Source organism: Eublepharis macularius, chromosome 8 (genome assembly GCF_028583425.1).
Source record: "Eublepharis macularius isolate TG4126 chromosome 8, MPM_Emac_v1.0, whole genome shotgun sequence".
NCBI classification, from domain to species: domain Eukaryota; kingdom Metazoa; phylum Chordata; class Lepidosauria; order Squamata; family Eublepharidae; genus Eublepharis; species Eublepharis macularius.
Window position 1 is genome coordinate 38,806,446 of NC_072797.1, and position 27,168 is coordinate 38,833,613.

The window sequence follows — 27,168 nt, forward strand, 5'->3', positions numbered from 1 at the left end:
AGAAAAAGTTACATTTGGACTGAACATAGTGAGGGCACTTTGAAATGGGCTCTGCTTAAAATTTAAGTCTGTCTTTATCCTAGCCCTGCAAATAGGCTGCCTGAGCAATCCTAACCAGGGTGGTTTTCACAGGTCCTTAATTTCCCGCTTTTTTTGAGCTATGATGGCGTTAGTTGTGATCTTGCTATCATGACGCACCATTCACATGCTTGCTCAAATGCCTTGATTTGTGCATCTGCATCATGCTTCCAGAAGTTCACATGTTGCAAAAAAAAGTGCTATTATGGGTGGTGGATGAGCTTGCATCACAGCTGACGAAGGCACATTCATGCCCATTCTGGGGTTTTTTTCCCCACCAATGTTCAGATTTGCGCTATATCAGTGTTTCTATATGTAAGCTTGGAACGAGCCCTGCCCCAAGATGAAGCGAGAGCAAGAGTGAGTGCTTTGATCATTGTGAGGTTGTCTCCTCCTCCTCCTTTTCCGCCTCCCTCCCTCTTTTGCACTGAGAAAGGCTCTCTCGCTTTCTCTGGCCCTCCTTTCTTTTGAGCTGCTCCAAAGGTCCATCCAAGATGTAAAGTTGCAGATTGAGGTTTCTGATGCCCTGTGCTGCGCCGCGGTGAAGCTCCACCTTTGGGGGTTGTTGGCAGAGGGAAGAAGAGAAAGAGTGGGGGAGAGAGAAAAGGGGGGGAGAGAAAGAGAGAGGAGATCATCCACTCAGCACACCGCTTATGACCATTATGTTCCTGCTCAAAACCGTTTAATAATAATTTAAAAATCTCACTTGAATTATCCACTGTAGGAGGGGGCTGTTATTTGCAAAATGTACTTTAAAACTTAACTCAGAAATCAGTGTTCTGGGCTGTTGCCTGTTACCTATGAACAGGAAATGCGAAATATCACAATAGTGCAATAAGAACATGTTTTTAAAAGGGGGGGCTTTTGACTGGACTCCACAGAGGCTTGCAGGATTCCTGCTCATAGGTGGGAAAAACTGTTCTGAGGAAGTGGAAACCGAGAAAGGAGGAGGGGTTGAGTGGGCAGTTTCTGGAGAAGTGTTTCTAAGCATTCTCATGCATGCAAAAATAGCACTAAAAATGCGTTTTAAAGCTGAAAAGCGGGACATCTGCGTTCTCGGAGAAAGCACAACCATGACAGGAGGATGACGGGATTTGCACGGCTTGATAACGAGGATGTGTGTACTAATGTGAGTATAGCAGCACAATAGCGATACTGTGGCACTAAAATAAGGACATGTGAAAACAGCCTAGGTCTATTCAGAATCATATTTATGGTCTATTCAATGAGGCTTATTCCTAGGAAAGTGCTTTTAGAAATTCATTGTATGTTTCCTCTGTGGATTCTGTATTGATACTTTTTTAGAAATTATACATGAATAAAAAACAGACTGTTTTATCTAGGGTGAATGTGGTTGTTTAAGTTTTTGTCTAGTGCTATATAAGCCAGTTCTATGTAACAATACAGATGTATGATATACTTTGCTAATGCCTCTTTATCCTACTGTTAAGTGCAAGGGAAGAAAAATTACTGTTCACATTCTTTGTAAGTGACGTTTTAGGTACCTAAATGCTTATTTCTTAACTGTTTTTAGGCTGAAAATTTTGTAGAATTGTTCCAATTCCAAATGTGTTTTCCTGGATTTTAACCCAAGAATAAAGAATTAATTTATTAGTTATAGCTTTAGCTGTACTCGTAAGTAGAGATGGGCACGAACAGCAATACGAACTAAAAAAACCCACGAATAGCCCAATCTGCTGTTCGCAAACAAGCTGTTCATGAGGTCCCATTCTATTTTTTTTTTAAATTTTTTTATTTTTCATAACTACAAAACACTACACCAGACTATCACAAGGAAAGGGGAGAGGGAAGGGACAAAGGGGGGTGGAAAAAGAAAAAGGGGAGGGAATGAACTACAAACACTAAACACTACACTTCAATGTTTCCCTTCATACTGTCATAATACAAAAATAGCTCCATAGAATAATGATGGAGTGGTTAATCATACAGAAAATAAACATTTCAAATTCTGATTAAACTTTCCTCCCCCTTCTAGGTCCCGGACGCAATTCTCTCTGTGCAACTGCTGTTGCGATGCTCTCCTCCTCCCCCCCCCCCCCTCCGGCTCCTCCTTTTCTTCGTTCTTGGTGCAGCAGAGTTCTGGGTTTTTATTCTCAAAATCCTTTAGTTGATCTTCTGATAATATCTTATAGGCCTGATCTTTATATCTGAACCATATTCCTTCCGGGAATAACCATTTGTACTTTATTCCATAGTCCCTCAGAAGAGCTGCAAACTTTTTATATTTAAAACGCCGTTTCCGGACTAGAAATGGAACGTCCTTCAAAATCTTGACTTTCAAACCCATAAAGTCCAAATCCGCATTGTATGAGTTATATAGGATGGTGTCCCGAATCTTTTTAGTTGAAAAGTCAATAATGATCTCACGAGGCAACTGTCGCTTTGTTGCATATTTTGAAGAAGCCCGACGGACCTCCAAAATGGCGCTTTTAACCTCTTCTTTAGTCGTCCTCGCGGGTGTCGCCAGTAGTTCCGAGACCAAATCCCACAGATCCTCATTTTCCTCCTCTTTCACGTTTTGGAGACGCAAAATTGTCTGCGTTCGTTCCACCTGTAGCCCGATCAGTTGGTTCTCCACCAACTTCAGCTCCTTTTTTGTAGCCTTCACAAGTGACGCACTTTCCAGAGCAGACTTTTCTGCCCCCCCCCCCCCGCTGCTGCCTTAATGGTTTTCACCTCGCTTTCAATTAAGCCCACCCTTTGATCAGTTTCGTTCAGCTTGTCAACAAAGGGTTTTATGGCTTCCACCACCGCCCTGCGCACCAACTCTTCGAGCGACTCCCCTTTCTGCAAGGTGGCCGAGATTGACTTACCGAGAGCGGGACTTTGCTTCTTTGCTGCCATTTTGGGGGGGGGGGGCGCCAACAAAATTCTGGAACTCCACGAAGGGGAAGAGCGAGTCTTCTTCAGATCAACCTCTCCTTCACAAACGCTTGTAGAACAGAAGGGATTCGCTTGTTTACAGGCTTCCGCCTGTTTCTTTTACTTGCCGTTTCTCGTTGCCCGGCAGCACTCGAGGCGCCGCGCACATCTGCCGGCCTCCATAGGGACAAACGGGCAATTCCCCCCCCCCCCCGCATTGATTTCGGGGAGTTCTTCCCGCCGCGTCCCGGACCCTGGCTCCCTCCCTGGGAGTCCTGGGGGCTAATCCTTGCGGATCAGCCGCCCGGTCAGGGTGCCCGGTCGTTTCCTCCCGGACCAGCCGAGAGGAGCGTCCGGCATGGCTGAGAAAACGAAACCGAATCCATGAGGTCCCATTCTAAATGAACAGGTGGTCGTTGCAAGCCTTGTTCGTTGCTGTCTGGCACCTACAATCAATTCCCATGGTAACTCAGGCAGGGATTGTCTGAACTCCTGCTGTTGCCATGGAAACCCCAGTCTAAGCCCAATTTAGCTTGATAGGCAGGTCTTCCTTCCATGTGTGGACTGGAGCTCCAAATTTGTTATGAGAGGAAAAGACCAGGGGGGCTCCCAGCTCTGGCTTTCAGGGAGAGACAGCTGCTGTTAGAGAGACAGGGTGAGTGCATTAGAGCTTGAATGTTCTTTGTGTGTGGTGGGATAGGGATCTACCCCTTCAGGTTCCAGGGCTGCTGCCGGGCTCTGGGGCCAAGCTATTATTTATTATTGGTACATTTCCTGCTGCCTGCTCAGGTAGGGTTTCTGGGAGTGGCGCAGTAGGGATCTTGATGGCTGGAGGAGAGCCTGCTGGCCCCGACGAACAACAAACGTGTTCGTGACAGGATCATGTTGGTCAGTGTTCATTGTTTGTTGTTCATGGATGGCAACGAACAATGAACACCATGTTCGGGGTTTTTTTTTCTGTTCGTGCCCATGTCTACTCTTAAGTCTTCTAAGTGTCTTTATTTCTTCTTTTTTCCTTTACCTTTTCCAGTCTGTCTCTTCTTAATTATAGATGTCACTAGTGTGCACAACACCATCCATCTTAAAATCAAGTTACCAACAGTAGACACGGTAATCCAGCTTTATCTTTACTAATTCCAAATAGAGTAGAAGTATTTGATGCTTTTGTTAGTATTACCCTAGATAGCCTTGTGATACTTAGGTTTTGAGTCCAGTGGCACCTTAGAGATGAACAAGATTTTCAGAGTGTAAGCTTTCAAGAGTCAGAGCTCCCTTCTTCAGACAAGAGCCTAAAGAACTTGTGATAATTAGAATACAAATAGAAAGAAAAATCAGCCCTACTGGATACCTTGGGTTGATCATACCACTGTTAAGGGGGCAAGAGACAAGATTAGATCTGGTCATAGATTCCTGTTACCTCTGTGGTATGTCTGGGAGTGTCAGATTTTTTCCTTTTTCGTATGTCTTAAAAGTATACCGCTTTAATCCCACTGCAGTAATATTTCAAAAATACACAAGTTGTCAAGTAATGAAAAAAAATAAGAGCTTGTTCATAGGAGCTCTTTTTTTTGTCAGCTTTATTACTTCCTGCTGGTTAACCTGCTGGTTAATCTGCTGCGTTTGTCCTATGTCCTACCAAAGTGGGTACCAAAGTAGATTATGGTAGTTAGGATATAGACTGCTGAACCTTTTGCTTGTAAGTTGTGTGATTCCATAGAGATTGAGATCTCACTTTATCTTGGTTGTGTTGTGGTATCTGAACTGGATTACAAGTGTGCAGCAGAAATGGCTGCACAGCATTTCTTGTCATTGGATCAAGGACAGTGCCCAGGATTGAGGTGGGAATGAGTGATTCTAAAGCATGCTACTGTCAGAAACTGTGGATGTGTGTAATATACATGTGTATCTTATTGTCTAGGCATGAGTTCTGGCTTCTACCGCAGTGCTGGCACATGTTGTCCCCCTCTCATACTCATATGCGTTTATACATGCACACTTTGAGTACATATTGGGGCCAAGATGTACATAGGTTCAATATCCATAATATTCTGGGTAATTTGGTGATGAGGCTTCAGCAGTGCGGGCAGATTCTGCCGAGAAACTTTACCTTATCTTTTGTCTGTATACGTAAGTTTGAAAACATCGCCTTGTTTCAAGGCAAGATTTGAATGCTCCACAATCAGAACACCTTACCATTTCCTCATCTGAAGCTAATATTAACTCTCTGGGAAGAAAAACTCGGGTGTAACCTCTGCACCTCTATCCCCCTCACACCTTGAGTTAATATCAGATTCAGGTGGAAGGGGAAAAATAAGGTCAGTGAAACAAGGCATGTAGACAGGGTTAAAAACCTCTTCACCCAATGCCTCTACCCAGTCAAATTGACAACTGTGCAACTGTCTTGAAATAATAAATTTAGAGCCAATGTGCTATAAGGGTTAAGAGTTTTGGACTTGGGTTTGTGAGACCCGCAGTCAAATTCCTGCAAGCAGCTTGTCTGAAAGGACAACCTGTACTTGGGAACTGAATCTACTAGTGAATACTCAAACACAATTTGAAAGGTATATATTTGAAAAAGAGGAAGTTAGGATGAAAGTGTATGTTTCTTGTATAGGGAGCTAGATTACTTATTGGAGGTTCTTTTTCTGTTAATGGACATTCCTTATTTGTGTCTTCTAGGCATGTATTTGATGTACGTATTAAAAGCCACAGTGAGAGATGGTTAAACGAGATTATTATTTTTGAGGTGGAGAGGTGACTAGCCCCCCCCCCCTAGAGTCTGTTTGGAGACTGGTGCTATTTAATCATAAATGATCTGGAACTGGGGATGACAGTGAGGTTAATAAAGTTTGTGGATGACACCAATTTGTTCAGGAAGGTGAAAACTCAAGGGGATTATGAAGACTTCTCCAAACTGGGTGAACTGGCAATGAAGTGACAGGTAAAAGTACAAAATGATGCAAGTTGAGGCAGAAAATGAGAGTCTCACATATACACTGATGGAGATCTCAACTAGCAATGACAGACCAAGAAAAATACCTTTATTGTGGTGAATAGCTTGCTGAAAATATCAACTCAGTGTGAGCCAGCATGGTGTAGTAGTAAGTGTCAGATGAGGATCTGGGAGACCCAGATTCACATCTACACTGTGCTATAGAAGCTCTGAGAGTGATATTGTGCCAGTCACATACTCTAAGCCTAATCTACCTCACATTCTGGTTGTGAGGATAAAATACCTGAGCACACAAGAAGCTGCCTTTTACAGAATCCGACGTTTGTCTCCATTATTTACTCAGACTGGTGGCAGTTCTGCGGTGGTTTTGCATCACTCACTACCTGATTTTTTAAAAAAAAAACTGGAGATGTTAGGGATTGAACCTGGGACTTTCTGTATGCAAAGTAGATGCCCTTCCTCTACAGCTCCTCCCCCAAATAAAGGGACAAATGGGTGCTCATTGTGAAGAAAGGTGGGGTATAAATGAATAAATAAGAAAAAGCATACTTGGGATCATCAAGAGAAGGATTGGGAATAAAACTGCCAGTATTATATCACTCTTATGCAAGTTCCTGCTGCAGCCTTATTTGGAATTCTGTGTATAATTCTGGTAACCATATTTCAAAACAGATATTGAAGAGCTGGGAAAAGTACAGGAAAAGGCATCCTTAATTATCCAGGATCTGGAGAGTCTGCTCTGTGAAGCAAGACTAAAGCATCTGGAGCTTTTAAGTCTAGAGAAAAGGTGACTGAAGGGTAACACAATAGAGAGACTTTTATGCATGATATATAGAAAGTGGATAGAGAAATGTTTCTACCTCTCCCATAATAACTAGAATTTTGGGTCAGCCTGTGAAACTGGCAATGTTTTATGACAAAGAAAAGGAAGTACTTATTCACACAGTGGGTAGTTGTAGAACTCACTGCCACAAGGTGTAGTGATAGCTATGGTCTTTGATGTATTTTAAAGAAGGTCAGACAGATTGATAACGGATAGATTTATCATTGGCTGTGAGCCAGGATAGCCAAATGGGGCCTCAGCCTTCAGTTCCAGATTGTCAGATCCTGGGGTGTAGTCAGCAGGTGAGGGCTGATGTGTGTGGTTCCTGCTTGTGGGTTTCCCTATAGCATCTGATTGGCCACCTTTGGAAATGGAATGCTGGTCTAGATCGATCAGTGGTCTGATCCAGCTTGGCTACTTTTAACATTCTGATCAATCTTTTCAAGTTTTTTTCTTTTTTCTTTTTGGCAAACATGATTGCTCAGTAAATCGCAGCTCGTAACTGGAAATTGAATTGTCTTGATTATTGTGAGTTGGGGAAAAGATTTTAGAAATAATTTAGCTAGGTATCTCTCAATACCAGGAAATTACACTAGTTTTATTGACATCTAGTGTTAAAGAGGTTGACAGATGGATGGAGGGGGAGGGGAAAGTGGTGGATCAGTAGTGCCTCTATATTTAGATATGTCTTTTTTATCTGACTGTACAGCTGGCCACTCAATTTGTTTTAAAGGACTTGTATCTGTTGCCCGTGAGTACCATTTATGTGCTTTGCAGCTATATCTCACTCCATACATAAAAGCTTGTGTGGGAACAAATATATTACTCATGCAAAGTCAAGTCTATAGGACACAATGGATGGAATATACAAATGACTTGTGTACAACCATATTACGTCCAAATCAGATTCATCACTTTTACTTTTTGCCCTTCAGGGAGCAACCCATCTACAGCACCCGAGCTCATGTCTTCCAGATTGATCCTAACACAAAGAAGAACTGGGTTCCCACCAGCAAGCATGCTGTTACTGTATCCTACTTCTATGACAGCACAAGAAATGTCTATAGGATAATTAGCTTGGATGGCTCAAAGGTAAGCTGTGTGCCTGTTTAAACTCAGGCAAGCTACTAGAAATGTTTTGACCTTTAAGCATAAGCTTCATTTTAACCTGTTTTAATTACATTACATGTATTGAAATGTGATTCAGAACGCAGCAACATCTTTTGGAGTTGTGCTTGCAAATAATTCTTTATTAAAAGATGTATTTAAAATGTGTTAATATAAACATATGCCTACCACAGATTTTTTAATTTATTCTTAATAACCAAAGTTAATGGCTTGACTGTAGGTTACTAATAAGCTTACTATTGGGATGGAATGAAGTGTAGCTCCCCTTTCCTAAGCAATATGGCAGACATTTGTTTAGTGATCATATTTTTTTATATTAAGTTAACACAATTCAATTTTAATGCAAAATTTGATATTTTTAAATAAAGTTCTAATGTATCAAAGTGTTTTTAGTATGCAAAACATTCCTCCCTTACACTGTGATATTTTCATTTGTAACCTTGTTTGCTCCCCCATCCTTCCATTTTTAAAATATATAAAAAGGTATAAAGTCATTGTGAGGTATCTAAGTAGATCCCTATAGTAGGGAAAATACAGACTTATACATACATGTATATATTTAATAATAAAACACTCTACCTTTTAGAAATTAACTGCTTGATTATTTAAAATAATTGCTTAAAAAGGTGTCACGAAACAACTACAGTTTTAACTAACTTTAGAGTCTTTTCAGTTTTTCTGTGGACAATGGAGAGTTTTGGATTTAATGGAAAGGAAAGAGCCTTGCAGTTAGGCAATAGATATATAATTGTAAAAGTGTCTGTTGGATTGCAAATGAAAATTTTTCTCCTGAATAGGAGGAGAATAGATAACAGGTGGGAGAAGAGATGGCTTTGAACAATTCTCATTTTGCTCATTGGCCTTCAGTGAGGAAGCATCTTCAGGGCTTTGAGCTTTCAAAGTTCTGTTGAGTTCTTTATCTGTTGCTTCAAAAATCCACCTGCCTGTCTTCACTTTTGGTGTCAGTACTGTAAGAATACAATCTTCTAATTTCTGGAAAGAGCTAATTATGTCAGTATGAGAAGCAGATACTGATACTGTTTTGTTTAATCCAAACACTGAAAGATCAAACAATGTAAAGAGTGACACCTGTTTGTAAGTAACAAAGCAGTCTTTTGAGGCTATTAACACCACTGTCCAAATAGTTCAGTTTCATGTTTTAGTAGATTGTTGGCAACATCAGGGGAAACAGCTGTTTTGTTTCATGGGAGAATTAGTTTACGCAATTATCTAGCACCACCCACTGGATGTCTTAAATATAGAAATCTAAAGTATTCATTCTGTTTTCCACAATTAGTTAGTCTTCAGTTGGATGAAAGACAGCTACAGCCAAATTCATAAACATTTGACTTGGGTTGTCAATAGGAAGATGTAGAGCTTGGGTTAAGCTTCCCCCACCTCCCCCCAGCAATATGAAAGTCTGGTCCCCACATGGACTCTTGCTGGTTTGGTGTTTGCTAGTGGTTTGGTACTGAAAATGCAGTGTGCATGCTTGCAGCCCCAAGCCACCGAAAGACCCTAACAATTTTCTTGTCTGCAGATTATTTGGGTGGCTTGGGGCTGAAACCACGTACAGTGGCTTAAATTCCTGGTGTCATAGGGACAACACTGCATCTGACCTGAGTTTTTAATAACATTTGTCCCTTTTTGAAAATGTATGCTTTAGATCAAGCTGCAGTTTAGCATACCCAAGCATTGAAGAAGTATTTCTTTCTCTGGTATTTCTGAGTGGCAGATTTCAGTCTCCTGTGGTAAGTCTCTATTTCTAGCCCCAGTAAAGATGACCTTTGGAATCAGGAACTGATCAGGATATGAGTGTCAAACTTCTCTTGAGCTAATTACTGCTCTGAACGGAGTCTTCTCTAATTTCTGGGTTGTAATTAACTTGACTTGAATAAAATACATGGGTTGTATGTAACCTATGTTCTGGGGAGCACCCAAAAAACAGGAATGTGATCTAAGCTGCTGAGGAAGGGAACAACTAGAAAAATCAAACAGAACAAGCAGAAATCTTTGCACCTGTGGAAACATATGAATTCCAGCAGTATCTGTTTTCCTGCTTGTTTGCAGCAGGATTTGAGTTCAGTGGCACTGTAGAGACCAATAGCATTTTCAGGGTATAAGCTCCCTTCTTCAGATACCTTGAAAATCTTGTTGGTCTCTAAGGTGTCACTGGACTCAAATCCTGCTGTTCTACCACAGATCAACACAGCTACCTAGCTGAACCTGTTTGTTTACAAATGCTGTCCTGACATGTAGTTCAGAAGTAAAGTCTTGGTCCGGCACATAAATGCCTGCGTACCCAGAGGTTCACCACGGCATTGAGCACTCTCTTTATCGCTGAGATATCTGTTGCTCTTCTTGGGTCACCTCAAGTTGTTTGCTAGCAGTGACATGGAGTAAGGCTGAACATCTGTCAACAGATGTCTGTTCCATATTAATGCTACCTGCATATGTGCTTGTACTTTTCTCTCTTGTTTACTAGCTCCATCCATTATATAGGAGTACTTGCTGTCAGTGATCATCAGCTGTGAGACACCCCACACAAAGAACTCCCTAAGTCTACATGAGTTTAGTTTGAAAATCTGGCATACTTGTAATAGTTTCAATAGAGCCACCTGAAGGCTTCAGACCTGTGAAACTATGAAAGGAAAGAGTAAATGCCATCTTATAATCCAAAACTGTGATATGTACCCGAATAAATGTACCAGCAGGCATAATAATGTATCAAAAACTGTAGAAGTTAGTGTGGTTTTTCAAATAATTAATTAATATAGGGTATTTTTGTCTTGGGGCTAAATAATTATATCTTTCCTTTTAAAGCATGGGGTAGCAGTTAGAGTGTAGGACTAGGATCTGGGAGATCCAGGCTCTGCCATGGAAGGTTGCTGGATGACTGGGCTGGTCACAAGCTCTCAATCTAACTTAGTTCACATGGGTGTTGTGAGAATAAAAATGGCAGATGGGAGAATAATGTAAGGTACTTTGGGTTTCCATCGGGGAGGAAAGTGGGTTGTAAATTAAGTAAATTAAGATGTTGCCTGGCTACTTACATTTGTGCTCCAAAATGAGAGTGCTCATGGTGTAATAGGATGGTTAAAGGGTGCTCAAAGGGAAAGGGCTGACCAGAGTTTCAAATAATCCCTTTCGTCTGATTTCAGTATCTACCTGGTTATAATTAAAGGCTTTGGTGACAGTGTAGCCCAGCTTAGGACTTTATTTTGCTTTTTGCTATTTGGGTAGTTATCTTACAAGTATATAACAGAACAGAGAATAAAACCATGGAAGCAAGTAAATCTCAGGGACATTTTATACTTGACATTTTTAGTCGTACACTTAAAACATCTTAGGTGTACAACTTTTTAAAAAACCCTGGAACATGAATGTGACAAACATATTTATTTGCAAATTAATATCCTTAGGGAGCTTGGATTGACTGCCATTGACTATGCACTGAATTTATAGTTAATGGCAAGTCCAGGTAGCTTTCCAGTGTACCTGGATTCAAACTTAAGGTCAAGGCAGCCAGTAGCAGCAATTTCCCCTTTCTTAGTCTACTGTCTTATTTCCCTTATTCCAAACCTTTTGTTCTTCATCTAGGGTTGACTGAAGTTGCAGGAAGTATCACTTGAGCTGATTAGGAGATAGGTGCTCACTGTGAGTGGGTATCCTTTTATAACATCCCTGTATCAGTTGCACAGGTCTGCAAACACTTTTGTTTCATAATGCACCTTTTGAACAGATACTTCTTTCTTCTCATTGAATACTGATGGATTCTTAAACTTCTAACAAAAAACACTCATTGTATAACCTTTCCCTTTTGCATCTATTTTATAACGGCTAGCAACTGTAGTTAAAAAAATACTTGAAAAAAGTTTTGTTCTTGCATCCAAACAAGTTAATTCTTGTATAGTCACTATTTGGCCAACTATTCTTTCATAGATTGAGCAGTCCAGTGCATATTTCATATTCTGTTGTACAATATTACCATAATATATACATTAGAGCTTTCTACAGTAGATCAAATAAAATTGTTAGGACCCTCTAATTTATTATAATAATGCATTATTATAACATTTTATATAATGTGATATATAAGAATTGCTTAGAAGAAATTTATTTAACATGTTTATCTTCAGGATTGTATTCTCTTAAACAGTGTGGTAATGTAATGCCAGATACTTTTTCCAGATAGCAGTCTATCACACAGACTTCCCACTTACTATTTCATTTTGCTAGTGGACACAAGATGTCACAGGCACAGACAGCTTTAAAGGGGGATTAGACAGATTAGATAGAATAGGTCTGTCAGTGGCTACTGGCCCTGGTGACTGAAGGGAACCTCCATGTTCAGAGGCAGTAAATCTCTGAACACCAGTGCCAAGAGACAACTTCAGGGGAAGACCTCAACATGTATGCCCTGTTGTTGGCCCTTCATAGTAAGTTGTTGGCTATTGTGTGAGACAGGATGCTGGACTCTTCTTATGTTCTTACATGTGAAGAATTATTGTTTATTTATTTACTTGCATTTAGCTGCTTGATGCCTAGAATTTTCTATTTTAGCTGGGGAACTGAACTTCATTTTTTACCAAGTCCATCTTTTTTTATAGGCAATAATAAATAGTACCATCACGCCCAACATGACATTCACAAAAACATCACAGAAGTTTGGCCAGTGGGCAGATAGCAGAGCAAATACTGTGTATGGCTTGGGATTTTCCTCTGAACATCATCTTTCAAAAGTAAGTATGGTAAAAACACCATTATTTGACTGCTTAAAAGTTGACTTGTAATTGCTCGAAATGGCCCTGAAGTGTTGTGCAGTACATTCTTAAGAAAATGCAGCCCCAGATCAAAGACCCTCTAAGCAAATCCTGAAGTTTTGTTGAATTCCTTCAGTTCATCATCAAAAACAAATTTGTTTGAGGATTTGGGAAGAATATTACCACACAAGTGTTCATGCTGAAATCTATTCTTTTAATTATTTTTTCCTCTTGTATGCGTACTTCATTCTACTAACAAGATTTGTTTTGAATCTGTCTAGAATCATAGGGTTGGAAGGTACCTCTATGGTCATCCAACCCCCTGCACAATGCAGGAAATTCCCAACTCCCCCCCAAAATATCAGCTCCAGAACATTCCCCTGTTCATCGTCGTTCTTCTGTGCCTCCACACACATGGGACTGCGCAGTCGCAGGCCAGCCACCAGAACATTCTTTACCGCTTTTTTGAGCTTCAAAGGGGCTGTTGCTCATGAGCCTACAGCAACCATTTCCCGCCTAAATGGTCACATGTCCTAACGGCGAGAAATGGCCCCTTCCCTCAGTTCTCTTCTTGCCACCGCTAGAAGTTGGGTGTCCGGTTCGTAGCTCCGTGTTTCGATCGAGTCTCTTGGATGTTTTGGTTCTGATTTGGATTCTGGACTTGGCTAACACTTCTTCTGACCGATTTGGACTTGTTCTGGACTTGGTGTATATTGACCTGGCTTGTTTTTTGATGACGCGTATCTCTGAGCCCCTTAATGGCTTCCAAGGCCCTCTTTAAGCACTGTACTCGGTGCCAGACGAAAATGACCCATACAGACGGGCATGATCTTTGCTTAATTTGCCTCGGGGATGGTCATAATGTGCCGGCGTGTAAGATCTGTCAGAATTTCACTTCCAAAGTGAGACATGAGAGGTCCCAGCAGTTGAGGGCGTCGCTGTGGCAGAAGGTGTTGGATGGAGATGAGGTACCAAGGCCCCCTTCGGTGGCAGGGGAAACACCGTTGTCATCCCCGAGGGCAGGCTACAGTTCTGCTCTGGCTGACCGACGTTTGAGAGCAGGTTCAGTAGTTTCATCAAAGTCGATCCCAAGGTTGGAACTGACAAAAAAGTCAACACAGAAGACAGGTCCGAAGGAGACGGTGGCTTCAAAATCGGATCTGAAAGGAAAGGTGACTTCGAAGTCGGATCTGAAGGAAAAAGAGATTCTGAAATCAGATCCGAAGGAAAAGGATCAAGACGACTCCAAGGTCGGTTCCGAAGGGACACATGACTCCGAGATCGGATATGATGGGGAAGAAGTCGAGCTCTAAAAGGTCTTCAGATCCGAGAGCCAGTTCAGAGCCGCCTCCGAAGAAGCCAAAGAAGTCTAAGCACCAGCCTTCTCGGTCGCCATGGCGTCAGTCTGATGATGAGGTGGTGTTGGTTTCACCACATACACCATCACCCCATTTGGACTCCCTGGACCGGCCTGTTCCTGACGATGATGTGCCGGATCCGGTTGTTGATACTGTTGACTCCGGTGGATGGCGTTCTCCGATACCGGAACCGAGTCTGGCTGGCCATCATCGGACCCGGGAGCGCTCCTCGAGATGGCCATCTCCTGCATCTCCTACATTGTCCATTCGCAGTCGGCATCATTTCTCCGAAGGGGAAGGTGCAGGTTGGGGACATTCGCTTGCTCTGCAGCACCATCATGCCTGCTGTGTTCCAGTCCCGTATCACTGTCAGTGGAGTGGAGTGCCATCGGGTTATGACTCATCAGATCCGAGACCTTCAGCATCCAAGGGGCATGGGTGGCTGCCCCCACCGTTCCCGGGTGAGGTTCCATCAGCTCCTTCTTCTGAGGTGGAGGAAGTTGATGCTGAGTGTTCTGAATTTGGGTCTGAGTCGCTGTCGGAGCCATTTCCAGATGAGAACGTGGGCCCTAGTACGAGTTCTCCCTTTGAGGATCTTCGTATATACTCAGAGCAGATGGCCCGCATGGCGAAGGCATTAGATATTGACATGTCATCTACTGTCCCAAAAACTAAGGACAAGTTGCTTTGTCGCATCTATGGTGATTCCCCAGCTATGGTGGGTTTCCCCATGCTAGAGGGCCTGGAGGAGATAGTGGAGAAGGTTTGGAAGGTGCCTTCAGAGTTACCAGCCACGTCGAAACGTATTGAACAGATGTACAAAATTAAACAAGGCACGTGGCAATTGTTGATAAAACATCCCCCACCATAATCCTTGGTAGCTGAAGAGATTCAGCATCGGAGGTCTGGCTCCCTCTCTGCTCCTCCAGTTAAGGAAGGAAGGAAAATTGATGGCTTGGGTAGACGCCAATACTCTATCTCTGCATTAGGCCTTCGTATAGCCAATTATCAAACGATCATGGCGGGCTACAATTATATTTGTGGGAAAAGCTGTCAGCTTATATCGCTGACTTGCCTGTGGATAAGAAGGCTGTAGTTTCTCTCCTGCAAACGGAGGCCATTCGCCTCTCTAAGCAGCAAATGAATGCTGGGAGCCATGCTGCTGACACTGCGGCTCATGGAATGTCTACTGCAGTGCTCTTGAGGAGACATTCCTGGCTCCGGTCAACTGCTCTTCCTGTGGAAATGAGAGTCAAAATAGAGAATTTACCATTTGAGGGAGATTCCTTGTTTTCCAGCACCACAGATGAGGCGCTGAAGAAAAATAAAGAGGATAGGCAGACGGCTAGATCATTGGGGGTGACCTTGGTGGCCTGGATTTAAGCCACGGTATTCAGCCAGATACAACCCATACCAATATCACGGGAGATACCAGCACCACCCTTACTTTCAGCAGAATCCCTCAGCTCAACGCCACTACAATGCCCCACAGCAGTCAAGGAGGCATAGACCATACAAGTCCCGTCCGTCTCAAGCCCCTGCCCAACAAAAAGATCCTCAGGGTGCAGGGAAGCAGTTCTGACAGGACGTACTAACCTCTGCCCTGAGTTTTTCGGACAGGCTGAAGCCTTTTTTATCTGAATGGGAGGCTATAACATCTGACTCATGGGTCTTCATGATTGTTAATAGAGGTTATGGGTTGGAGTTCAACGAGTTGCCTGTGTGAATTCCACCATTGATGGCTGTAAATAATACCTTGGTTGAATTACAGGATGAAATCATACCTCTTTTGGCCAAGGGTGCTGTGGAAGAGGTGGCATATGATGAGTCTCAGAAAGGCTTCTTTTCTCATTTTTTCCTGGTCCCCAAGAAGGATGAGGGTTTACGTCCCATTCTAGATTTAAGGGGCCTTAATGTTTTTCTTAAGGTTACAAAATTTAAGATGGTCACATTATCTGCAGTTATCTCCTTACTGAGGGAAGGTACTTGGTTTGTTGTCCTTGACCTTGAAGGATGCCTATTTTCATATTGGAATACTGAAAGAGCATAGGAAGTTCTTAAGCTTTGTTTACCAACAAAGAGTATTCCGTTATAGAGTACTCCCCTTTGGCCTGTCCACGGCACCAAGAGTATTCACTAAGTGTGTAGCGCCTGTGGTATCTTTTCTTCGAGAACAAAGCTGTACCATTTTTCCATATCTGGATGATTGGCTTATTGTAGCAAATTCGGAGGCTAAGCTGTTGCAAGATGTGGACTTAGTAGTAAGCACTTGCAAGCGCTTAGGTCTGCTTACAAATTTTGACAAATCAAAGCTGGTGCCGAGTCGCACAGTGTCCTAGATTGGTGCTGTATTGGACTCAATAGGGGCAAACGCTCTGCTGCCCCATGAGAGGGCTAAGTCAATTAAGGGCTTAATTTCCGTTTTCAAGAAGAACTGTTTCCAATCTGTACGCACGATTCAATGTTTACTGGGTCATATGGCAGCTGCTACCTCAGTGGTGCCATTTCCGCGACTGCATATGCAGCCGCTTCAGAATTGGTTTGTATGCAGGTACAACCCTATGCAGCACTCTCACTCTCTCAGGTTCTCAGTACCTAGGACCATACTGTCCTCCCTTAACTGGTGGCTAGTAGATAGCAATTTGTTTAGGGGAGTTCCATTTGGGTATTTGCACCCTGATGTCACGGTGACCACGGATGCATCGTTGCAGGGTTGGGGAGCCTATTGTGGGTCGGTATGTGTTCAGGATGTATGGTCAGAGAAAGAGAGAGAACTTCACACATTAATGTATTAGAATTAAGAGCGATACATTTTGCACTTGTGTCCTTTGCAGCGTTTCTCCAGAATCGTCATGTGTTGGTGCAGACGAACAACACGACTGCAGTGTATTACGTAAACCAACAAGGGGGAACTGCATCAATGACTCTCTGCAAGGAGGCCACGCTCATTTGGCAATGGGCGATTCTGCACGGTGTAACACTTCAGGCTATACACATATCAGGATCCAACAATGCGCGAGCGGATGTACTCAGCAGAGTACTGATGTTGGACCACGAGTGGGCACTAAACGAAAAGTACATTGGTCCGATCTTTCGGTTGTGGGGCTTTCCAGACATAGATGTCTTTGCTACATCAGCAAATGCCAAAGTCCGGGTATTTTGTTCAAGGGCGGGGAGTGACCCCCTGTCCATTGGGGATGCTTTCCAGTTTGTGTGGACCCACAAACTGCATTATATGTTCCCTCCATTCCCATTAGTAGCAAGGGTGTTATGCAAAATGGAGAAAGACAACACAAATGGCATTCTGGTAGCTCCTTTTTGGCCGAGGCAGGTGTGGTTCCCAAAACTGTTGCAGCTGTCCAGACGGACATATGTGCGCTTACCTCCTCGACCAGATCTCCTAGTGAACGGGAATCTGTTTCATCACGAGCCCAAGAAATTACACCTGACTGTTTGGCGGATACTGCCTCACTTGTAGATTTTTCTATGCAGGTGCAGGAGGTTTTATTAAATGCAAGAAAACCCTCCACGAGGCAGTCTTATACTGCTAAGTGGCTTAGATTTGAAGCATGGGCAGCGATTTAGATTTGAAGCATGGGCCCTCTAAGTGCCCATTGAGTTTAATCTTTATTTGTGTGCGTTAAAAAACCAGGGCTTATGGTTACATCTTTGAAGGTGCATCTAGCGGCTATTTCTGCATTTCATGAGCACATTGAGGGCCATACCGTGTTTTCTCACTGCAAATCCCGACAGTTTTTTCAAGGAATGTTTAACCTATACCCACCTGTACCACCACCGATACCTCAGTGGTCTCTATCTCTAGTATTAGCGAGATTAATGTTACCCGCCGTTTGAACCACTAGCCACATGTCCTTTGTACTTCCTGTCCTATAAGGTGGCCTTTTTGGTGGCTGTGACGTCAGCTAGGAGGGTTAGTGAGTTAGCAGCCCTTTGGGCTGACTCTCTGTTTCTGAGATTTCATGCTAATAGGGTGGTTTTACGACCATGCCTTAAATTTCTACCAAAGGTAGTGACTGCTTTTCACCTTTCACAAGATATTACATTACCTGTGTTCTTTCCAAACGGGTCAACTAAGGGAGAAAAGGCTCTTCACACATTAGATCTGAGAAGGGCTTTAGCTTTTTATTTGGATAGGACGAAGGGTTTCCGTAATAGTCCACATCTGTTTGTCTGTTTTGGGGACAAAGACAAGGGACAGAAAGCATCTCCACAGGCAGTGTCCCGGTGGATTGTTTCGGCCATTGTTACGGCGTATGCAGTGGCCGGATTAGACTGCCCATTGTTGCTTAAAGCCCATTCTACACAGTCTCAAGCAATGTCATCTGCTTTCCTTAGGGGTGTCCCAATCAGTAGCATTTGCAAGGCGGCGACATGGTCATCTGCTGAGACATTCGTGAAACATTATGCTATGGATGTCAATGCAGATCAGGATGTTGCAGTAGCGAAGGCTGTTCTTCACTCCCTATTTTCCTAAAAAAAAAAAAAAAAAGGAAAACATTGAAATTAGACTAATTAAGTCAGGATTAGTTACTTAAGTAGTTAATTATTTCCCACAATTGGGAATGATGCTCTATTGGGGTGTAAGTTATTGAGCATGTTGCTCTCACTGATCATTTTTGCTATTGTATGCCTTCTTTGTTATCTTGTCATCATTGTCACTGATGGCTGTCATGTTTGAAGTTTGGTCTAATAAAATTGAGTTGGAATTCACCCCGCCTTCCTCATTGTCTGTAGCTTGGTACTCTCCCATGTGTGGAGGCACAGAAGAACGACGATGAAAACAGGGTTGACATACCTGCAACGATTGTTCGTCGAGTTCTTCTGTGCTGACACACATCCCTTCCTCCTGCCCCGCTGTGAATTCCAGAAGTGTTGCCTCTCATGCTGGGTGGCGGTGGCATAGGAGAACTGAGGGAAGGGGCCATTGCTCGCCGTTAGGACATGTGACCGTTTGGGCAGGAAACGGTTGCTGTAGGCTCATGAGCAACGGCCCCTTTGGAGCTCAAAAAAGCAGTAAAGAATGTTCTGGCGGCTGGCCTGCGACTGCGCAGTCCCATGTGTGTGTGAGCACAGAAGAACTCGATGAACAATAGTTACAGGTATGTCAACCCTGTTTTCTCCCTATGCGGAGATCAAACCAAGAGGCCTGGATATCCTGTCCCAGTGCCTTTCCACTGAGCCATGACTCTCTGAAAATATCATTAAAACTCCTAAAACAGCCAGTCATATACCACCTTGTTGAGTCAACTGTTTATACTTAGGCAATATTTTAGGAGAGGTAACTCAGGAATTACAAGGCGACCACTGGCTGTTCCTGTGTATGCCATAACTTTTCTAATGTAAAGGTGTTCTCATCCAGTCTTGAATACCATTAAGGGCAAGGTGAAGAAGGTGACCTTGTGTGGTAGGCCTGAACCAATCCATGTTTTGCCCTGTTCACATTATAGTGATTGCTCTTTCATGTTACCCAACCATGCTGTTGGCAGTCTTCTTTTTGCATGAAAGGAACGCTAGCTTAACATCTGCCAGTGTGTCAGGCTAGGATCTAGAAGACAGGCTCAAGTCTTCATGGAAGTAACCTTCTTGCCATGGAAGATTACTGGGTGACCTTGGGTCAGTCACGCAATTTCAGCCTAACCTATCTCACAGGGTTGTCATGAGAATAAAATGGAGGAGAGAAGAATAATGTAAGCTGCTTTGGGTCCCCCTTGGAGAGAAAGATAAGATATAAATGAAGTACATAAATAAGATTGAAAGAATTATGATCTTCATGCCCATCTGCATATTTGTCTAGATTCTTCTTGGTTTGGCTTGCTTTCATCTACTCCTCAGCTATGGCCAGGTATGAAGTAATGGCTTCAGTATTGGACATTGAGTAAGTTAGCTTTATGCTCATGTTCATTTTTTAGTACTGCTTCATTATAACCTTAGATTTAAAATTAAACTGTTTCTGTGTAAAAGTGGCTTTCTAAAAGTATTAAGGTGGTTTTCTAAGAGTATTGTTCTTCTTACAATAAGGAGCAACTGTTTTCCTTTGCACAGAGTTGTTGAACAAATTTCAGCTGCCAGTTGCTGCTACAAGAAAGAGAGGTTACATTTCATCCAAAAATCAGACAGCAAGCTACAGTTCTCAAACACGATCTTCAGTTCTTCTTTGTGGTTTCTTGCAGACCCAAATATTGGATTCTGCACCGATGCAAGAACAACTTTGGAAAATTCTGGAACTCTAGTCTAAAATTGGCATTCAGATCCCTTCCCCAAAGGGAGGGTATTGCACTACTGCACTTTATCCAATGGGAGAGAGTGAACCTTTTCCCTCAGTTTTCTTCTGTCTGCATTTGTTTTAACAATTCTGCATTTGTTCTCTAAGAGAACTAACTCAAGTTTTTTTGTATTGTCGAAGGCTTTCACGGCCGGAGAACAATGGTTGTTGTGGGTTTTCCGGGCTGTATTGCTGTGGTCTTGGCATTGTAGTTCCTGACGTTTCGCCAGCAGCTGTGGCTGGCATCTTCAGAGGTGTAGCACCAAAAGACAGAGAGATCACTGAGAGATCTCTGTCTTTTGGTGCTACACCTCTGAAGATGCCAGCCACAGCTGCTGGCGAAACGTCAGGAACTACAATGCCAAGACCACGGCAATACAGCCCGGAAAACCCACAACAACCATCAAGTTTTTTTCTTCCTTTTTTTCCTCTCAGCAGTTTTAGTTTTATGAGAGAGCGAGTTCTGTAGCTAGTCCCACTCTAAACATTTTCCTTTTATTTTCTTTGCATGCTCTTATTTTAGGCTGCATGTAGTTCAGCAGTGTTTCTGTAAATGTTGCCATGTCTGCAGTGGCAAGCTCTTAATTGCCAATAGATGTGAACTCTCCCTCCTGTGCTTTTGTGAAGGACGTAACCCCACCTTTTTGCTATTTCCAGTGTGGTCCTGTGGATGGAACTGATCAAGGACAGAAGATCAATACTGGCTGTATAGGAGAGAAAATAACTCCTTCCTTGTGCATCCTTAATTAGCAGATCAGATATGTGGCTACTTAATACTTGGTTAGGTATATTATCTTGTAATTAAAGAGTACTGGCTGACTGATGCTTGCAGCTAAATGAAACAAAAATATCCAGGTTTATTAGGTACATGGGCAAGTCTCTGAATGCTGGAGATGGAACCAAGTAGCATGTACCACTTCTTGTATGTGGTCTGGAATTGCTAGAGCGTGCATTCTTCCTAGAGAGGTATGCATTTGATCTAGGGTATGCAGTTTGAATTTCAAAGACTCTATCTGAACTCTGTTTAAACTGTCTGGCTGTCAGAATCACCACAGCAGATGGTTCTGTGGAGCCATACAGATACCTGGACAAGACTAATACATGGAAAAGCAAGTACAACCAAGAATTGAAAACCATGAAGCCAAAATGACTAGGGTTACTTTCCAATCAAGGATGGCTAAGTGTATACTGGAAGAAAACAGGAGGGGCCCCACCAATAACTGAAGAATGAAAACAGGCAAAAGCCAGTGGTGCAAATGAAGAGTATTTATTATGAAAATTATTTATTATGAAAATTCCTTACATTTTTCACTACAAAACTTCTTCATGGAATCTGCTTGCCTTTTTTTGTACAGCAAAAGGGATATCTATCCATCCATTCATCCAGACAGACAGACAGATCTGGAGTTATATCCCACCCTCCCTGCAAGACTTGCAGCTCCCCTGACAAAGTTTTATAGCAAAACAAGCATGGAATTTTTACTTGGATAATAAATACTCTTCTTCATTTGTATCGTTGGCTTTTTTCTGTTTTCATTCTTAAGTCTATAATGGAACAATTTGTAGAGACGCATAGGCAAGCAAGTCAGGGTTTATATGAAATAATTTAAACAACTTTTCCTTCCTCTCTTTCATCAGTCTCCATCAAACCCTGTAAATCTGCCCTTCTCATTTCATGAGTGTGAACAATGTGCTACAAATAGAGACATAAACAAAAGGAACAGAAGCTCACACCAAATCCTGTACACTTGCAAAATGTTGTTGTTCCCCAAGATAACTTGCATAAAGAACTGAGATTCTGTGTATACTCAGAAGGAAAAGTCTGTTCACAGAGGACTGTGGTACAAGACTAGGAATAACTGTCAAGGAGTGAGGGGATGTTGCTCTAAATAAATCATTAGTAAGCTGTGCTTCAGAATTGGTGATCACTACTGTAGGATGGATGAAGAAAAATCTTGTTGGACCAATAGGATATAAGTGGTCATATCAATCTCGGAGCCATGCCTAGAGGTAGAAACTCATCCTATCAGTAGGTCAGAAAACCAGCAGTGTTCAAGAATACCTTAAACAGCAAGGCAACTGCCCCCCCCCCCATCTGACCTCTAGTAGCATAGCTCTGGTTCTGTTTAACTAGTACGCTATATCTGAGCCATATAAGTGATCTTTATCTCCAAATTAAATGGCAAAAATGTCACAACAGTTGTATAGTGTAGTGGTTAGAGTGCTGGATCCAAGCTTGAATTTCCACTCTGTTGTGAAAGCTTACTGGGTGACTTTGGACCAGTCATACACTCTCAGCCTAACCTACCTCATAGAGGTGTTGTGATGATAAAACGGAGAAGAATAATGTAAACTACTTTGATCCTCACTGGGAGAAAGGTACGGTATAAATGAAGTCTAGAAAAACAATTTGTAGGCTTTATTTATTCTGAAAATATATTTGCCGCCTCTCTAGAAACCTGTTTTAGGCAGCTTTACAACAAAAGAAGCTACTAAAAAGCAAACCAGTGCCACTAAAACAAGCCAGGACATAACAGGTTGGTCTGCTCTCTCATCAACCATTTATAATCCAGAGCAGCTTTGTCACATTAGTTTTCGAAGAGAATGACAGTGGAAAACAGGCTTCTGTGTGAGTGCATTACTACCTCAGGAAAGATTTTCATAAATGGTCTCTGCTGTTTGTTCTAAGCTGCTGTTGAAGTTGACAGTGACAATGCCTGGGTACAAGTGGCTTTTCTCTGGCCAGTGTACCATGAAGGACAAAGTGATCAATAGAAATTTTTTTATACAGAGTATAATTTATATATTATTTGCCTTCAGTTTGCAGAAAAATTTCAGGAATTTAAAGAAGCTGCAAGACTAGCTAAGGAAAAATCCCAAGAAAAGATGGAATTAACAAGTACACCCTCACAGGTACGTTTGTTCTCTCTAAATCTTTGTTCAGGTTACAGTCTGAATGTAACCTGCCTATACAATGAGCATGATCCAGCTATTACAAATGAAAGTATTGGAAGCACAGTCACAGCCTTTATTAGCACACTCCATTCAGTGAAGGGAACATTCCAAGGTAGTGGGAGAGGTTCCAGTCATTGCCTCATAAATGGCAAGATTCTGGTCAGATAACTGACAAAGGGAGCTCTGAATCTCAACAGCTCATATCCTGGAAATCTTGTTGGCCTTGAAGGTGCTACTGGACCCAAATATTTCACTTTCACTTTCTTTATTCCGTGCTCACAGGCCAACGGGTTATAAGCAGACAAATTCAAAGGTACAAAATAATACAGTTCAATAAAATAATTGACCAAATAACCAGAAATACTAAAATCAAAGTATAAAATATGTCATTAGGGGGAAAATCATTAAAAACCATACATAGACATTTTGCCACAGCAAAAGTTACGCTTGGGTCAATATCAGCTAAAAGCTTTGTAACTGCTCTCATTTTCTGAATATATACTGAAATCCATTTATCTCTGGCAAGTTCATACTTCTTACACAGTCAGTAAAAAGGTGCCAAATAGTATCTAGATTCCCTGATTTACAGTCACAAAATCATTCAGAAAATGGGATCCCTAAGAACCTGCCTGTTAATTCCCCTAGTGGCAAAACATTTAATCTAGCCTTAGTGAACAGTATTCTATATTTGGGGACAGTTAAGAATTTACAGTATGCTGGTAAGATCTTTGGAATAGGGAGACCCAAACAGTACAAAGAACATACCCTCTATGCCCCAAATAATAGTAATGGAACTACCTTGGCCTTAAATATCTGGATGGCAGTTGGCAAATAGTAGCTTCCGGAAGTCCAGAAGAATCTCAGGAGGGCTGCTGAGTGTATGAATGCCAACTTCATGGCAGCAGTCATATGGCTTGTCCATGACGTATTATAAGAAGAAAGGACACCCAGATACTGAAATTTATTAATCTGCTCAATTAAGTAGTCATCCATATTCCATGAGAGGTGACAAGCTGGAACACCTTTACACTGGACCCAAATCTTTTCTACTACAGATCAACACGGCTACCCACCTGAAACGATAAATATGAAGTATACTCTCAGAGGAAGAGAGAGAGTAGGAAAGAGCTAGTTGGATTGACATATCCTAGCCATTATACTTTCATCTAGTGTAAAGCTGTGATAATTAGGAGGCCTAGCCACTGGTGTCTGAGATCCACATCCCGCCCCGCATCAGTTTGGCTGCTGTGGCCAGATCCTTCCATATAACTGTGTGGGTGAGTGGTGCTTTTTTGTGAGAGGTGGAGATCATCTGTTCATTGTTGATCTTCTTGTGCAGTCCCACATAGGACTGCACATGTGCAGGCCTGCCAAACAGCGAGGTTTTACAGCTTTAAAATCTACTAAGAGGCACCTGTCTCCCCAGAGTGCATGTGTGAATGTTTCCCATTGAAAACACCTGCCATCTGCAGAGATGACACCCCTTCCCTCAGTTCCTCTTTTGCCGCTGGACAGAGAGGTTCTATACAGCGTGTGTCACAACTTCTCCATATTGTAATTTTCTTCAATGGACAGAGTTCCAACAATTTCCTGCAAAATGGCAAATAAGGCTTAATTTAAGAGTTGCATTAAATGCTCTACAAAAATGACCTATATGGATGGGCACAATATGTGCACGAGCTGAGAGGGCTACCAGACTAAAAGCCATGTTATGGGAGTGGGTGCTTTTGGCATCTAACAGCCCAGCTACTAAGGCAGCAAAATCTTCCGCCTTGTCCGAGTTGGCTGCACACTCAGATCCGATTCCCTCAGAACCTTCAACTTTGGAGATGTGTGCTCCTTTGGATCCAACACCTAACTCCAGACTCACACAGCTTATTGGAGCGATCTTGGAACTGACACTCCTACCCAACTCTTCCCTCACCTAGCCTGTTGCAACTGGTGCGGACAAAATCGACCAGTCATTGCTCAAAGTCAAGAGACCTTCCTGACACAAACTCAATGCCAGCTTCTGCAAGAGACCCGCCTCTGAAGCCATCCAGTGAGAGGGAAGCACAAGCAAAGGAGCCAAGTGAGCCACCTTAAGAAGGCATGATCAAAATCACGACATGCCCACAATAAGGTGGAAAAGACCAAACGCACATTGGACATTGAAACAGATCCTCCAGAGGTGCAGATCATTGAAACCCTGAGGACTCCATCCATGCATTCCAAGTTCACAATCGGGATACTTGTCAGAGGGAAGAGGGCAAGCTGCCTAGGGCTTCATCTAACTGATATAACTGAGAAAAAGAACAGGGCCATTCTCACCCCTGTTGCTCTCATAAATGTTCTCCTTGGTCACCAAGACAGCCCATGTGCTTATGGTATTGATCTGGAGGAGCCATACAGAGCAGAGTCTACTCCGTTTTTGAAGAATCCAGCCAACCAGAAAGGCACAAGAATCCATATTATATGCCCAGATCTTCTATGGACTTCCAGTTTCCAGAGTCGGACCCTGAGCCTTACCAAGAGGATAGGAGCCTGAGTGTACCATCAGACCTGTTGCTGGATAAGACACTGGCAGTAGACAGGTCAATCTCCTCAACAAATGATTTTCTTTTATACATGGAGCAAAGCTCTGAATGGTGAAGCTATTGGATATTGTCGTCTCTGCTACCGAGCCGAAGCCTAAGGACAAGATCCTCCAGCATCTATACTCCGGGAACCCAGCAAACATTGTTTTCCCTATCATTGATGGCTTCATGGATATGATGATGTCACTGCAAGAAACTGTCTTCATTGCCACCAACATCAAAGCAGGCCTAAGGGCTATACAAAACAAAGGAAGATGTTTGTCCTTTCCTGTTAGCCGTCGTCCTCCATCATCCCTCGTCATGGAGGAAATGCAGTGCAAGCACAAACAGGGGCCCCACTCAACTCCAGCTGATAAAGAGGGCAAGAAGCTAGGGAGAGAGATCTACACATCAGCAGCCCTGAATGTTTTCTCCTTGGACTAGGGAGAAAGATCTACACATCGGCAGCCCTGGATGTGAAAATGGCTAACTACATCGCAATCATGGGGGATTACCAAATATTTTTGTGGAATAGAATCACAGCATTTAATGATAGGCTACCTGAATACCAGAGATCTTTGTCCAAGGTCGTCCTAGAAGAGGCTATAAAATTATCAAAACAACAAATAAATACGGGAAGGAATGTGGCGGACGCCTCCACTAGGGCCCTGGCGTCTGCTGTTGTACTCAGGAAACATACATGGTTATGCTCAACTGCACTACCTGTGGAAACACACAACAAGGTAGAAGACCTACCCTTTGAGGGCCAAACCCTTTTCTCCCTTAAGATGGATGAATACCTATCCCAAAAGAAAAAGGATAGACAGAATGCGAGGTCTTATGGAGTTTTACCCCAAAGACAACAAACAGAACAACACCAACCATACAGACAGCAATATAGACAACAACAACTGTACAGGAATCACTCCTATAGATATCAGCCTTACCAGTATCCATCAAAATGTCAGACCCCCACTTAACAGAGCAATTATCAAAGGCGGAGGCCATCTCAAAAACAGAGACAGGGCCACAATCCTTCAAATAATGACATGGCTCAACACAGTAAACAATTCTGACTAGATCTGGAGTATCCCATAGTATTTGGGGACAAGCTGTCTTCATTCCTACCAGAGTGGCAGTTGATCACTTCTGATGTATGGGTTCTCAATATCATTGAAATTGGTTATAAAATTGAATTTGAATGTTTACCAACTCTGAGTCTCCCTAATAACCTTACCAAAACGTCATCAACTGAGTTAGTGCAAGAACTAACAGCGCTACTGCAGAAGGGAGCTGTTCAACAGGTTCCTGAGTATGAATCCCAGTGGAGATTTTATTCTAGGCTCTTTTTGGTTCAAAAAAAGGATGGGCGGCTCAGGCCAATATTGT

At 42.5% G+C, this 27,168-nt stretch overlaps 1 protein-coding gene across 4 annotated transcripts in view; it reads left to right on the top strand.

Moving 5' to 3' along the window:
• HOMER1 (homer scaffold protein 1) overlaps window positions 1–27,168 on the top strand; it is a 135,024-nt gene that overhangs the window by 36,585 nt on the left and 71,271 nt on the right. Inside the window, exons 2-4 of one of the 4 annotated variants that reach the window (XM_054987658.1) lie at window positions 7,673–7,829; window positions 12,476–12,607; window positions 23,090–23,182. In XM_054987658.1, the coding sequence (XP_054843633.1) occupies window positions 7,673–7,829; window positions 12,476–12,607; window positions 23,090–23,182 (382 nt within the window). Of the gene's footprint in view, window positions 1–7,565; window positions 7,830–9,576; window positions 9,617–12,475; window positions 12,608–23,089; window positions 23,183–27,168 lie in introns of those variants that run through there. The other 3 variants (XM_054987657.1, XM_054987660.1, XM_054987659.1) reach the window with 3 other exon arrangements.